This window comes from Balaenoptera musculus, chromosome 3, assembly GCF_009873245.2.
Source record: "Balaenoptera musculus isolate JJ_BM4_2016_0621 chromosome 3, mBalMus1.pri.v3, whole genome shotgun sequence".
NCBI classification, from domain to species: domain Eukaryota; kingdom Metazoa; phylum Chordata; class Mammalia; order Artiodactyla; family Balaenopteridae; genus Balaenoptera; species Balaenoptera musculus.
This window is the reverse complement of record NC_045787.1, coordinates 71,630,876-71,643,891: the sequence shown is the minus strand read 5'-3', so window position 1 is coordinate 71,643,891 and position 13,016 is coordinate 71,630,876. Positions and strand designations below refer to the sequence as shown.

At 38.7% G+C, this 13,016-nt stretch overlaps 1 protein-coding gene across 1 annotated transcript in view; it reads right to left on the bottom strand.

Annotated features, from left to right (window-relative positions):
- ADGRV1 (adhesion G protein-coupled receptor V1) overlaps positions 1–13,016 on the bottom strand; it is a 530,561-nt gene that overhangs the window by 344,779 nt on the left and 172,766 nt on the right. Inside the window, 3 exon segments of the mRNA XM_036847274.1 lie at positions 439–582; positions 3,618–4,091; positions 12,542–12,691. Of these exon segments, the coding sequence (XP_036703169.1) occupies positions 439–582; positions 3,618–4,091; positions 12,542–12,691 (768 nt within the window).

The following is a 13,016-nucleotide window of genomic DNA, read 5'->3' as shown; positions in this document are numbered from 1 at the left end:
CCCGTGCACCACAACTACTGAGTCTGCGCTCTAGAGCCCGTAAGCCACAAATACTGAAGCCCGAGCGCCTGGAGCTCGCGCACTGCAACGAAAAGCAGCCCCCACTCGCCGCAACTAGAGAAAGCCCGTGCGCAACAATGAAGACCCAATGCAGCCAAAAATTAATTAATTAATTAATTAATTTAAAAATTCTATACCTTACATTCTACAAGACAGAAACTTTCTAAAACTCCAGAAAGGAAATATATTTTTGTATCTAATGTCGAAAATTGACAAATTATTTTCATATAGTGTATCCACAGTGTCTACTTTGATATTCATAGGATTACTTAGATTTAAGGAAACAGTGAATCTTAAGAAATTCTAAGAATCTTAGTCCTTCCTGTAAGAGCTGCCCTCTAGTGGTTCCGGGGTAGTACCACACCCAGGGCCAGTTACCTGAGAATTGGCAGCTTTCTCAGGGACTGGAAGGACGGCAGATTTTGCTTCCTGGAGAATTCTTGGCATGCCATAGAAACTTCCACCAACAAGCATCACAGTCACCAGTTGCAAGGTGAAATTAGAACCCAGGGGTAGGAAGACCTATATACAAACAGTATCAATGACTTTTTTAATAGTAAAAAATAATTTTCAAAGAAAAACACTGACCATTGAAATGAGTCATTAGCACTTTCCTCCTTTTGTATCAGTTTCATCAGTATATGCCCTTTCCCCCATGTTACAAAACAAAGCACCAGCAGGAAGACTTTGATGCTAACACTGAGAGCCATACAATATTAAAAAAACACAAATCTGCAAATACTCTCTGTGTGCCCAAATGACCTGAAGAATGATGAGAATCTCAGAAGTAGTATTAGTGACAAAATCACGTGCCACAGGAATGGAAAGAGCTCACTGGTGAACAGTGTCAGCCCCTAAAACCAGCAAAACTCACTTTCTCCCTTCTCATTGGGTAGAAACTAAGAGCTCTAATGACAGTTACTTAAAACAGATAATGATTTAGGTGTACTGATTATTTGAATACTTTGGACAAATAAAGACTACTAACTAACACCATGTATTAGACTACCAATTTTCAAAGTTTTAGAATCCAACAAAATAGGGAAATCCTGAATTTAAAACCTGGTATTACTTTAAAAGATTTTTTTAACACTTATTGATATAATACATTTTTCCATAGAAACCTTGTTATTGATAATGGATAAGCCCCCGTAACCTGGAATATTACTAACAACTCTGTACATCTTTACTGAATGTACAAATAACCATTTCTGTGAAGTCTGTTCTTCTTTTAAATGTAATGTACTTAAACACATATCACACCCTCCAAATGTATAAAATATGTACTATAGTGGTTTCAAATGTGCAACATGAGGGGAACAGATGTTTTATTCATTCAATCAATCTTCAGTTTTTCAAAATCGCATTCACTGAACATGAAGCATAGATCAAGTGCTGAGGAAACAGAAATAAATCATGGTGTCCTGACTTCAATCATGTGCCTCCCTCCTCTCCTTGAAGGGTGTGCCCCTTCCCCATGCAGTTCACTGGCTGGGCAGCTAAGGATTTTTTTGTCCCTATTTCCTAAAGAATGAAGGGCCAGATGTCAGTTCAAAGCTCCCAGGCATTTGTGCCTTCCTACCCAACTCTTCTGTTCATGGGCCCATGCAGCACACAGACTTATGGAGTGTGGCAGGTCCCCAAGGTACAGTAATTAAACATTAAAGTTGAACAGGAGTAACGGTGGATTTGGAGAAATGCTGATTTGCCTACAGAAGAAAAGCAGGTAGACTAATTTGAAAAGGATCTTGAAGGTTTTTAGGAGTTGAGGGTGTTCTGTTTTGCCCTTCCATGTCCCTGATCCAGGACTACATCACCAATTCTATTCTACTTATTTCCCTTCTTTTTTTTTTTTTTTTTCCTTTTTTTTTTTCTTCTTCTTTTTTTTTTTTTTTTCCCCATCATTCTTGATGGCTTTGGGCACAAATGGAATTAACAGCCCCATAATATCCTGTGTGCATCTTGAACACTGCTTATCTGCTTGCTTTCATAATTGGCTGTTCAAGGGCCTTCTCCTGCACTAGACAGGGAGCAACCTGACAACAGAGATTATGTCTTTGTGATCGCTGTAGCTGCTGTGCTTCTCACAATGACTGACACATAGCAAGTGCTCAATAAATATCTGAATAAATAACAGCCATGAACATAATCTTATCTTCCATTCTAACTTAAATTCTTTTAAACGTAGACTTGTTTCTTTATCGTGCCAATGATTCTTATCATCAGTGAGTACTTCATCTGAGAAGCCTGTTGTTACCCAGGCGAGGTAACTGTTCACTCCCTGGTCCTCATGTTAAACCAACATCAAGAGTCTTCTAGTTTTCAGAGCCTAATGGAAACTCATTCTGTCCCAAGACCCACTTGAAGGTCCTTCTCTGTGGCGGACCTGTCCGAAGTCCTAACTTTTATCAGGGCGGTAGATCACGTAGATCTATATGTAACTTGTAACTAATATCCCAAACTTTAAAGAGCAATGCATTACACCCAGGGTGTGAGGGGAGAAAGGGACCGCTGGAAAAATCCTCCCCTCAGTTTATGCGCATGTCACACATTGCCCCAAACAGTCACCTTGGAAGACTAACTCACATACATAACACCTAATAATCTATGTGCAGTCTACACCACACATAGTAGAATGTAAGAGACAGAAGGAACCCACGGAAATTTAAATATACTAACGAAAGATGTTAAAGTAAGCAAATAAGAGGAAGCTTTCATATATGGGTAAGCTAGTAAACTTTTGTTACTCTTTATTGAAAAGAGACAGAAATCATAAAAATAATAGAGCTTCAAAACAGATATTAAGAAATCCATAGATAATTCAAACAGGTATTAAGAAAGCTAAGTATCTTTATCAACTATACCATTAAGCTTTCAAAGTGAAATGAAAAGAGGACTACCATCCTTCAAAATGTCCCAGGTACCACCACAGGAGATAATCTAAAAGTGTCCTCTGGTACAGACTTTCTCAACCATGAGATAATTAATCCTCACAGCTATAATGCATCCCATGCATGAAATAAATTAACTTCTCTGCCATGCATATGGAATGATACTAGTTATCTTCTTGGGAGGATGAAAACAGTTGCTCAAATCACTTTCTGTGGATCAGACCGAGAAAGACTGCTAGGTATCTATGTGACCCACAGAAAACCCATGTATTCCTAGCACTCTCACCTAATATGTCGGCAGAACAGTCTGATGTCCTAGGAAGTCTACAAATATCTTCCCTTCAACAAGCATCCAGTGTGTGTGTGTGTGTGTGTGTGTGTGTGTAGCACTTGGAACAATTTCTGGAACTCTGGAGTACTAAATAAGTGCCTGTTACTATCTAGACAAAAATATTTTATCTCCAAATAAGAATATACTTATTTACTTATAATCTGCAAATACTTCAGTATATGTATTATCCAATAATTACTATGTATTTTCTAAGGCATTTTTCATGGTTCCATTTAAATATCAGAATAAGACTTTAAACTGATCATGAGATTAACTAGGGCTTTCTTGAAGGAGCTTTATTGGAATGATCAGGAAATTAAAGAAATGCAACAAACCTGACTCTTGACTGGCACTGTGTCCACTTTATATCTGGTGCCATCTTCGACCACCAGCTGCCTCTCTGCATTTTCAGTAACAAAAGACTGCTCCTTAGGACCAGATGATATTCGATATCCAACAGTCACATCTCCAAATGTTCCAGCAAGCCGGGTTACATTAATTTGGATGAATCTACTAAGGTTCTGCCCAATAAGTATTGACTGCTGATCTGAATACAGGGCAAATACCCCATGTGGGTCATCATTTGCAGAAACAGAGAACCGTGCAATGCATTTTTCTGGATCAAGTTCTGCTCCTCCCTTTACAGAAACAAGCTGAATCACATAAACTTCCTCTAACTCAGGTACATCATCTGGTAGCAAGTTAACATCAAAGCTGGCCTCACTTTCTCCATCAGCAATGGTGAAAAATCCTTTTGTAGACAGAAAGTCTCCAGTAATATCAAACTCACTGCTTAATTCCCAGTAAACCTAAAATAAAAGGAAAAAAACAGCCAACAAAGTTATACAATTCCATATATTGAATCAAAAATCCTTTAAATTAGTTTTCCTCTACTATATACAAAAAAATTAAGTGTGCACCATTATATTCCAAGTGAAACTTTCCAAGTAGTTAGGTAATTTAGAAGCTATCTTAACTCTTTCAGGCTGTTGTATGCAATTTGCAGGACAGGATTATAAAATTTCATTTCACCTGCTTCTAAAATAACATAATTTGAAAAGATAAAGAGAAACAAGTTAACTTTAAAATACCAGTACCACAAATACATTCAATAGTGAACCACAGACAATATTTGAAGGTAAAAAGTAAGTAGATATTCTGACATTCACATTGGAATTTGTTTTTGTTTGTTTTTAATAAAAAGAGAATATCGAGGAGGAGCTTCAAGATGGCGGAAGAGTAAGACGTGGAGAACACCTTCCTCCCCACAAATACATCAGAAATACATCTACATGTGGAACAACTCGTACAGAACACCTACTGAACGCTGGCAGAAGACCTCAGACCTCCCAAAAGGCAACAAACTCCCCACGTACCTGGGTAGGGCAAAAGAAAAAAAGAAAAAACAGAGACAAAAGAATAGGGACGGGACCTGCACCAGTGGGAGGGAGCTGTGAATGTGAAGGAGGAAAGGTTTCCACACACTAGAAGCCCCTTCGCGGCCAGAGACAGGGGGTGGCGGACGGGGGAAGCTTTGGAGCCATAGAGGAGAGTGCAGCAACAGGGGTGCGGAGGGCAAAGCAGAGAGATTCCCGCACAGAGGATCGGTGCCGAGCAGCACTCACCATCCCGAGAGGCTTGTCTGCTCAGCCGCCGGGGCGGGCGGAGGCTGGGAGCTGAGGCTCGGGCTTCGGAGGTCAGACCCAGGGAGAGGACTGGGGTTGGCTGCGTGAACACAGCCTGAAGGGGGCTAGTGTGCCAGAGCTAGCCAGGAGTGTGTCCGGGAAAAGGTCTGGAGCTGCCTAAGAAGCAAGAGACATTTTCTAGCCTCTTTGTTTCGTGGTGCTCGGTGCTCGAGGAGAGGGGATTCAGAGCGCCGCCCAAATGAGCTCCGCCCAAACGAGCTCCAGAGACAGGCGGGAGCCTCGGCTATCAGCGCGGACACCAGAGACGGGCATGAAACGCTAAGGCTGCTGCTGCAGCCACCAAGAAGCCTGTGTGCAAGCACAGGTCACTCTCCACACCTCCCCTCCTGGGAGCCTGTGCAGCCCACCACTGCCAGGGTCCCGGAATCCAGGGAAAACTTCCCCGAGAGAACACATGGCGCCTCAGGCTGTTGCAACGTCACGCCGGCCTCTGCTGCTGCAGCCTCGCCCGCACTCCCTCCCCCTCCCTCCCCCCCCACCCCTGGCTGAGTGAGCCAGAGCCCCCAAATCAGCTGCTCCTTTAACCCCGTCCTGTCTGGGCAGGAACAGATGCCCTCAGGCGACCTACACGCAGAGGCGGGTCCAAATCCACAGCTGAACCCCAGGAGCTGTGTGAACAAAGAAGAGAAAGGGAAATCTCTCCCAGCAGCCTCAGGAGCAGCGGATTAAATCTCCACAATCAACTTGATGTGCTCTGCATCTGTGGAATACCTGAATAGAGAACGAATCATCCCAAAATGAGGCGGAGGACTTTGAGAGCAACAATATATACATTTTTTTCCTTTTTCTCTTTTTGTGAGTGTGTATGTGTATGCTTCTGTGTGTGATTTTTGTCTCTATAGCTTTGCTTTTACCATTTGTCCTAGGGTTCTGTCTGTCCGTTTTTTTTGTTTTTTAGTACAGTTGTTAGCGCTTGTTATCACTGGTGGATTTGTTTTTTGGTTTGGTTGCTCTCTTCTTTCTTTCTTTCTTCCTTTTTTTTAAATTACTTGATAACGTTTTTAAAATTTTTTATTCTAATAACTTTATTTTATTTTATTTTTTTCTTTCTTTCTTTCTCTTTTTCTCCCTTTTATTCTGACCGTGTGGATGACAGGGTCTTGGTGCTCCAGCTGGGCGTCAGGGCTGTGCCTCTAATGTGGTAGAGCTGAGTTCAGGACATTGGTCCACCAGAGACCTCCCAGCTCCACATAATATCAAACGGCGAAAATCTCCCAGAAATCTCCATCTCAACGCCAAGATCCAGCTCCACTAAACAACCAGCAACCTACAGTGCTGGACATCCTATGCCATACAACTAGCAAGACAGGAACACAACCCCACCCATTAGCAGAGAGGCTGCCTAAGCTCATAATAAGGTCACAGACACCCCAAAACACACCACCAGATGCGGACCTGTCCACCAGAACGACAAGATCCAGCCTCATCCACCAGAACACAGGCACTAGTCCCCCTCCATCAGGAAGCCTACACAACCCACTGAACCAACCTTAGCCACTGGGGACAGACACCAAAAACAACAGGAACTACGAACCTGCAGCCTGTGAAAAGGAGACCCCAAACACAGTAAGTTAAGCAAAATGAGAAGACAGAGAAACACACAGCAGATGCAGGAGCAAGGAAAAAACCCACCAGACCTAACAAATGAAGAGGAAATAGTCAGTCTACCTGAAAAAGAATTCAGAATAATGATAGTAAAGATGATCCAAAATGTTGGAAATAGATTGGAGAAAATAAAAGAAATGTTTAACAAGGACCTAGAAGAACTAAAGAGCAAACAAACAATGATGAACAACACAATAAATGAAATAAAAAATTCTCCAGAAGGAATCAATAGCAGAATAACTGAGGCAGAAGAACGGATAAGTGACCTGGAAGATAAAGTAGTGGAAATAACTACCACATAGCAGAATAAAGAAAGAAGAATGAAAAGAATTGAGGACAGTCTCAGAGACTTCCAGGACAACATTAAATGCACCAACATTCTAATTATAGGGGTCCCAGAAGAAGAGAAAAAGAAAGAAATATTTAAATATTACTGAGAAATATTTAAAGAGATTATAGTTGAAAACTTCCCTAATATGGGAAAGGAAATAGTTAATCAAGTCCAGAAAGCACACACAGTCCCATACAGGATAAATCCAAGAAGAAACACACCAAGACACATATTAACCAAACGATCAAAAATTAAATACAAAGAAAAATATTAAAAGCAGCAGTGAAAAACAACAAATAACATACAAGGGAATCCCCATAAGGTTAACAGTGGATCTTTCAGCAGAAACTGCAAGCCAGAAGGGAGTGGCAGGACATATTTAAAGTGATGAAAGGGAAAAACCTACAACCAAGATTACTGTACCCAGCAATGATCTCATTCAGATTCAACGGACAAATTAAAACCTTTATAGACAAGGAAAAGCTAAGAGAATTCAGCATCACCAAACCAGCTTTACAACAAATGCTAAAGGAACTTCTCTAGGCAGGAAACACAGGAGAAGGAAAAGACCTACAAAAACACACCCAAAACAATTAAGAAAATGGTAGTAGGAACATACATATCGATAATTATCTTGAATGTAAATGGATTAAATGCTCCAACCAAAAGACATAGATTAGCTGAATGGATACAAAAACAAGACCCGTATGTATGCTGTCTACAAGAGACCCACTTCAGACCTAAGGACACATACAGACTGAAAGTGAGGGGATGGAAAAAAGATATTCCATGCAAATGGAAATCAAAAGAAAGCTGGAGTAGCAATTCTCATATCAGACAAAATAGACTTTAAAACAAAGACTATTATAAGAAACAAAGAAGGACACTACATAATGATCAAGGGATAAATCCAAGAAGAAGATATAACAATTGTAATATTTATGCACCCAACATAGGAGCACCTCAATACATAAGGCAAATACTAACAGCCATAAAAGGAGAAATTGACAGTAACACAATCATAGTAGGGGACTTTAACATCCCAGTTTCACCAATGGACAGATCATCCAAAATGAAAATAAATAAGGAAACACAAGCTTTAACTGATACATTAAATGAGATGGACTTCATTGATATTTATAGGACATTCCATCCAAAAACAACAGAATACACTTTCTTCTCAAGTGCTCATGGAACATTCTCCAGGATAGATCATATCTTGGGTCACAAATCAAGCCTTGGTATACTTAAGAAAATTGAAATTGTATCAAACATCTTTTCCGACCACAATGCTATGAGACTAGATATCAATTACAGGAAAAAAATCTGTAAAAAATACAAACACATGGAGGATAAACAATACACTACTAAATAACCAAGGGATCACTGAAGAAATCAAAGAGGAAATCCAAAAATACATAGAAACAAATGACAATGAAAACACAACAACCCAAAACCTATGGGATGCAGCATAAGCAGTTCTAAGAGGGAAGTTTATACCAATACAATCCTATCTTAAGGAACAAGAAACATCTCAAATAAACAACCTAACTTTACACCTAAAGCAATTAGAGAAAGAAGAACAAAAAATCCCCAAAGTTAGCAAAAGGAAAGAAATCATAAAGATCAGATCAGAAATAAATGAAAAAGAAATGAAGAAAACAATAGCAAAGATCAGTAAAACTAAAAGCTGGTTCTTTGAGAAGATAAACAAAATTGATAAACCATTAGCCAGACTCATTAAGAAAAAAAGGGAGAAGACTCAAATCAATAGAATTAGAAATGAAAAAGGAGAAGTAACAACGGACACTGCAGAAATACAAACGATCATGAGAGATTACTACAAGCAACTATATGCCAATATAATGGAAAACCTGGAAGAAATGGACAAATTCTTAGATAAGCACAACCTTCCAAGACTGAACCAGGAAGAAATAGAAAATATAAACAGACCAATCACAAGCACTGAAATTGAAACTGTGATTAAAAATCTTCCAACAAACAAAAGAATAGGACCAGATGGCTTCACAGGTGAATTCTATCAAACATTTAGAGAAGAGCTAACACCTATCCTTCTCAAGCTCTTCCAAAATATAGCAGAGGGAGGAACACTCCCAAACTCATTCTACGAGGCCATCATCACCCTGATACGAAAACCAGACAAAGACATCACCAAGAAAGAATACTACAGGCCAATATCACTGATGAACATAGATGCAAAAATCCTCAACAAAATACTAGCAAACAGAATCCAACAGCACATTAAAAGGATCATACACAATGATCAAGTGGGGTTTATCCCAGAATGCAAGGATTCTTCAATATACGCAAATCAATATGGTTAATATGGTGATATACTATATTAACAAACTGAAGAAGAAAAACCATATGATCATCTCAATAAATGCAGAAAAAGCTTTCGACAAAATTCAACACCCATTTATGATAAAAACCCTCCGGAAAGTAGGCACAGAGGGAACTTACCTCAACATAATAAAGGCCATATATGACAAACCCACAGCCAACATCATCCTCAATGGTGAAAAACTGAAAACATTTCCACTAAGATCAGGAACAAGACAAGGTTGCCCACACTTAGCACTATTATTCAACATTGTTTTGGAAGTTTTCGCCACAGCAATCAGAGAAGAAAAAGAAATAAAAGGAATCCAAATCGGAAAAGAAGAAGTAAAACTGTCACTGTTTGCAGATGACATGATAGTATACACAGAGAATCCTAAAGATGCTACCAGAAAATGACTACAGCTAATCAATGAATTTGGTAAAGTAGCAGGATACAAAATTAATGCACAGAAATCTCTTGCATTCCTATACACTAATGATGAAAAATCTGAAAGTGAAATTAAGGAAACACTCCCATTTAACATTGCAACAAAAAGAATAAAATACCTAGTAATAAACCTACCTAAGGAGACAAAAGACATGTATGCAGAAAACTATAAAACACTGATGAAAGAAATTAAAGATGATACAAATAGGTGGAGAGATATACCATGTTCTTGGATTGGAAGAATCAACATTGTGAAAATGACTATACTACCTAAAGCAATATACAGATTCAATGCAATCCCTATCAAACTACCAATGGCATTTTTCACAGAAGTAGAACAAAAAATTTCACAATTTGTATGGAAACACAAAAGACCCCAAATAGCCAAAGCAATCTTGAGAAAGAAAAACGGAGCTGGAGGAATCAGGCTCCCTGACTTCAGACTATATTACAAAGCTACAGTAATCAGTATGGTAATGGCACAAAAACAGAAATACAGATCAATGGAACAGGATAAAAAGCCCAGAGATAAACCCACGCACATATGGTCACCTTATTTTTGATAAAGGAGGCAAGAATATACAGTGGAGAAAAGACAGCCTCTTCAATAAGTGGTGCTGGGAAAACTGGACAGCTACATGCAAAAGAATGAAATTGAACAATCCCTAGCACCATACACTAAAATAAACTCAAAATGGATTAAAGAGTTAAATGTAAGGCCAGACACTATCGAACTCTTAGAGGAAAACATAGGCAGAACAATGCATGACATAAATCACAGCAAGATCCTTTCTGACCCACCTCCTAGAGAAATGGAAATAAAAACAAAATAAACAAATGGGACCTAATGAAACTTAAAAGCTTTTGCACAGCAAAGGAAACCATAAACAAGACGAAAAGACAACCCTCAGAATGGCAGAAAATATTTGCAAATGAAGCAACTGACAAAGGATTAATCTCCAAAATTTACAAGCAGCTCATGCAGCTCAATATCAAAAAAACAAACAATCCAATCCAAAAATGGGCAGAAGACCTAAACAGACGTTTCTCCAAAGAAGATATACAGATTGCCAACAAACACATGGAAGGATGTTCAACATCATTAATCATTAGAGAAATGCCAATCAAAACTACATTGAGATATCATCTCGCACCAGTCAGAATGGCCATCATCAAAAAATCCACAAACAATAAATGCTGGAGAGGGTGTGGAGAAAAGGGAACCCTCTTGCACTGTTGGTGGGAATGTAAATTGATACAGCCACTATGGAGAACAGTATGGAGGTTCCTTAAAAAACTAAAAATAGAACTACCATACGACCCAGTAATCCCACTATTGGGCATATACCCTGAGAAAACCATAATTCAAAAAGAGTCATGTACCACAGTGTTCATTGCAGCTCTATTTACCATAGCCAGGACATGGAACTAACCTAAGTGTCCATTGACAGATGTATGGATAAAGAAGTTGTGGCACATATAGACAATGGAACATTACTCAGCCATTAAAAGAAACGAAATTGAGTTATTTGTAGTGACGTGGATGGACCTAGAGTCTGTCATACAGAGTGAAGTAAGTCAGAAAGAGAAAAACAAATACCGTTTGCTAACACATATATATGGAATCTAAAAAACAAAACAAAACAAAAAGGTTCTGAAGAACCTAGGGGTAGGACAGGAATAAAGACGCAAATGTAGAGAATGGACTTGCAGACACGGGGAGGGGGAAGTGTAAGCTGGGACAAAGTAAGAGAGTGGCATGGACATATATACACTACATAATGTAAAATAGATAGCTAGTGGGAAGCAGCCGCATAGCACAGGGAGATCAGCTCGGTGCTTTGTCACCACCTAGAGGGGTGGGGTAGGGAGGCTGGGAGGGAGGGAGACTCAAGAGGGAAGAGATATCGGGATATATGTATATGTATAACTGATTCACTTTGTTATAAAGTGGAATCTAACACACCATTGTAAAGCAATTATACTCCAATAAAGATTTAAAAAAAAAAAGAGAGAAAATGGAATGTTTAAAAAAAAAAGAAGATATCTAAGATTTCAGAAATTAAGAATTCCCCCCTCCCAAAATCTGTGAAAAATTATCTTCTAAGAATTTTTTTACCTCCAAACCATAAAGTTTCAACTGAAGAAGTAACAATTAATCACCAATACAGGAAAAGAGGTAAGTTTATAGAGAGAGTTCACAAAATAAGTTTTGCTAGCAAACAGATAACCTTGATCTGTTCGATGAATATGCTGATGATTTACAGGAGCATCTCGAATATATTGAAAATAAAGAATATATGCATATTGATCTATGTTAAGAGAGTAATAGGTCTAGAGCAGTGATTCCAAGCCATGTTTTCTTGAAATGTTTCAAGGATTCCACAAACATTTAACTCAGTTCAAACAATGTTCTAAACTTCTTAAAATAATAAACACATTTAAAGAGGTATATCCAAAAAAAGAATATATTAAGAATATATTAAGCAATTTATAAAAATCATGGATAGGCCTGTTCAGTAGGAAAAGCTTTACATTATAGCAAACAAAAAATTACAAAATAGTTCAGTCATTTTCTTCATCATTAAATGTGAGAAAGATCTTTTTAACTTAATTGTAACTGAATTTAGAAAGACAGCCAGAGGTTGGTGCTGGCTAGAGAGTCCAAAGGTGCTTCAATGAGCCTTCTCAGCCTGTGTGAAAACTCATGTCACTTCAGTATATCTAAAACTTTAATTCTCCAGAACACGCAGTTTCTCTGTTCCCCTCAACCGCAGTTGTTAGGCAAATTACTACTCTACTTAAAAATCAAAGGAAAAATGATACCATAATCTCTCCCGAAGTGCCCTTCACTCTTTTGACAAAGAAAGTAATGATCAGGGGCCCTTCCAGAGCTAATGGCTCCAAATACGTCTCCTCAGATAAAGATTCGGGAGCAAACTGAACCACTCCATTTGGATCACCAAACTTTTGTATCTAGAAACAGAAACAGAGAGCAGAGTGAAAATGTATATAACAGCTATGGATGAAATTACGGTATCCAATATATCAATACACTGATGTATTGTGTATGTACAAGATAAGCTGAGGAAATGAAAGAAACACAATCATGATACTTGGATATAATCCACCTGGCTACCTGATTTTTAAAAACCTTCTTTATTACGCTGATTGTTACCCAAAACAAGTAGGTTCTTATTCCCCCAAGGATAATGGGAATAAGTGTTCAGAAAACTACAATTTGTAGAATCACCAAAGGATAATACTTCAATGACTGAATTTAGCTTTATTCACCTCTCAT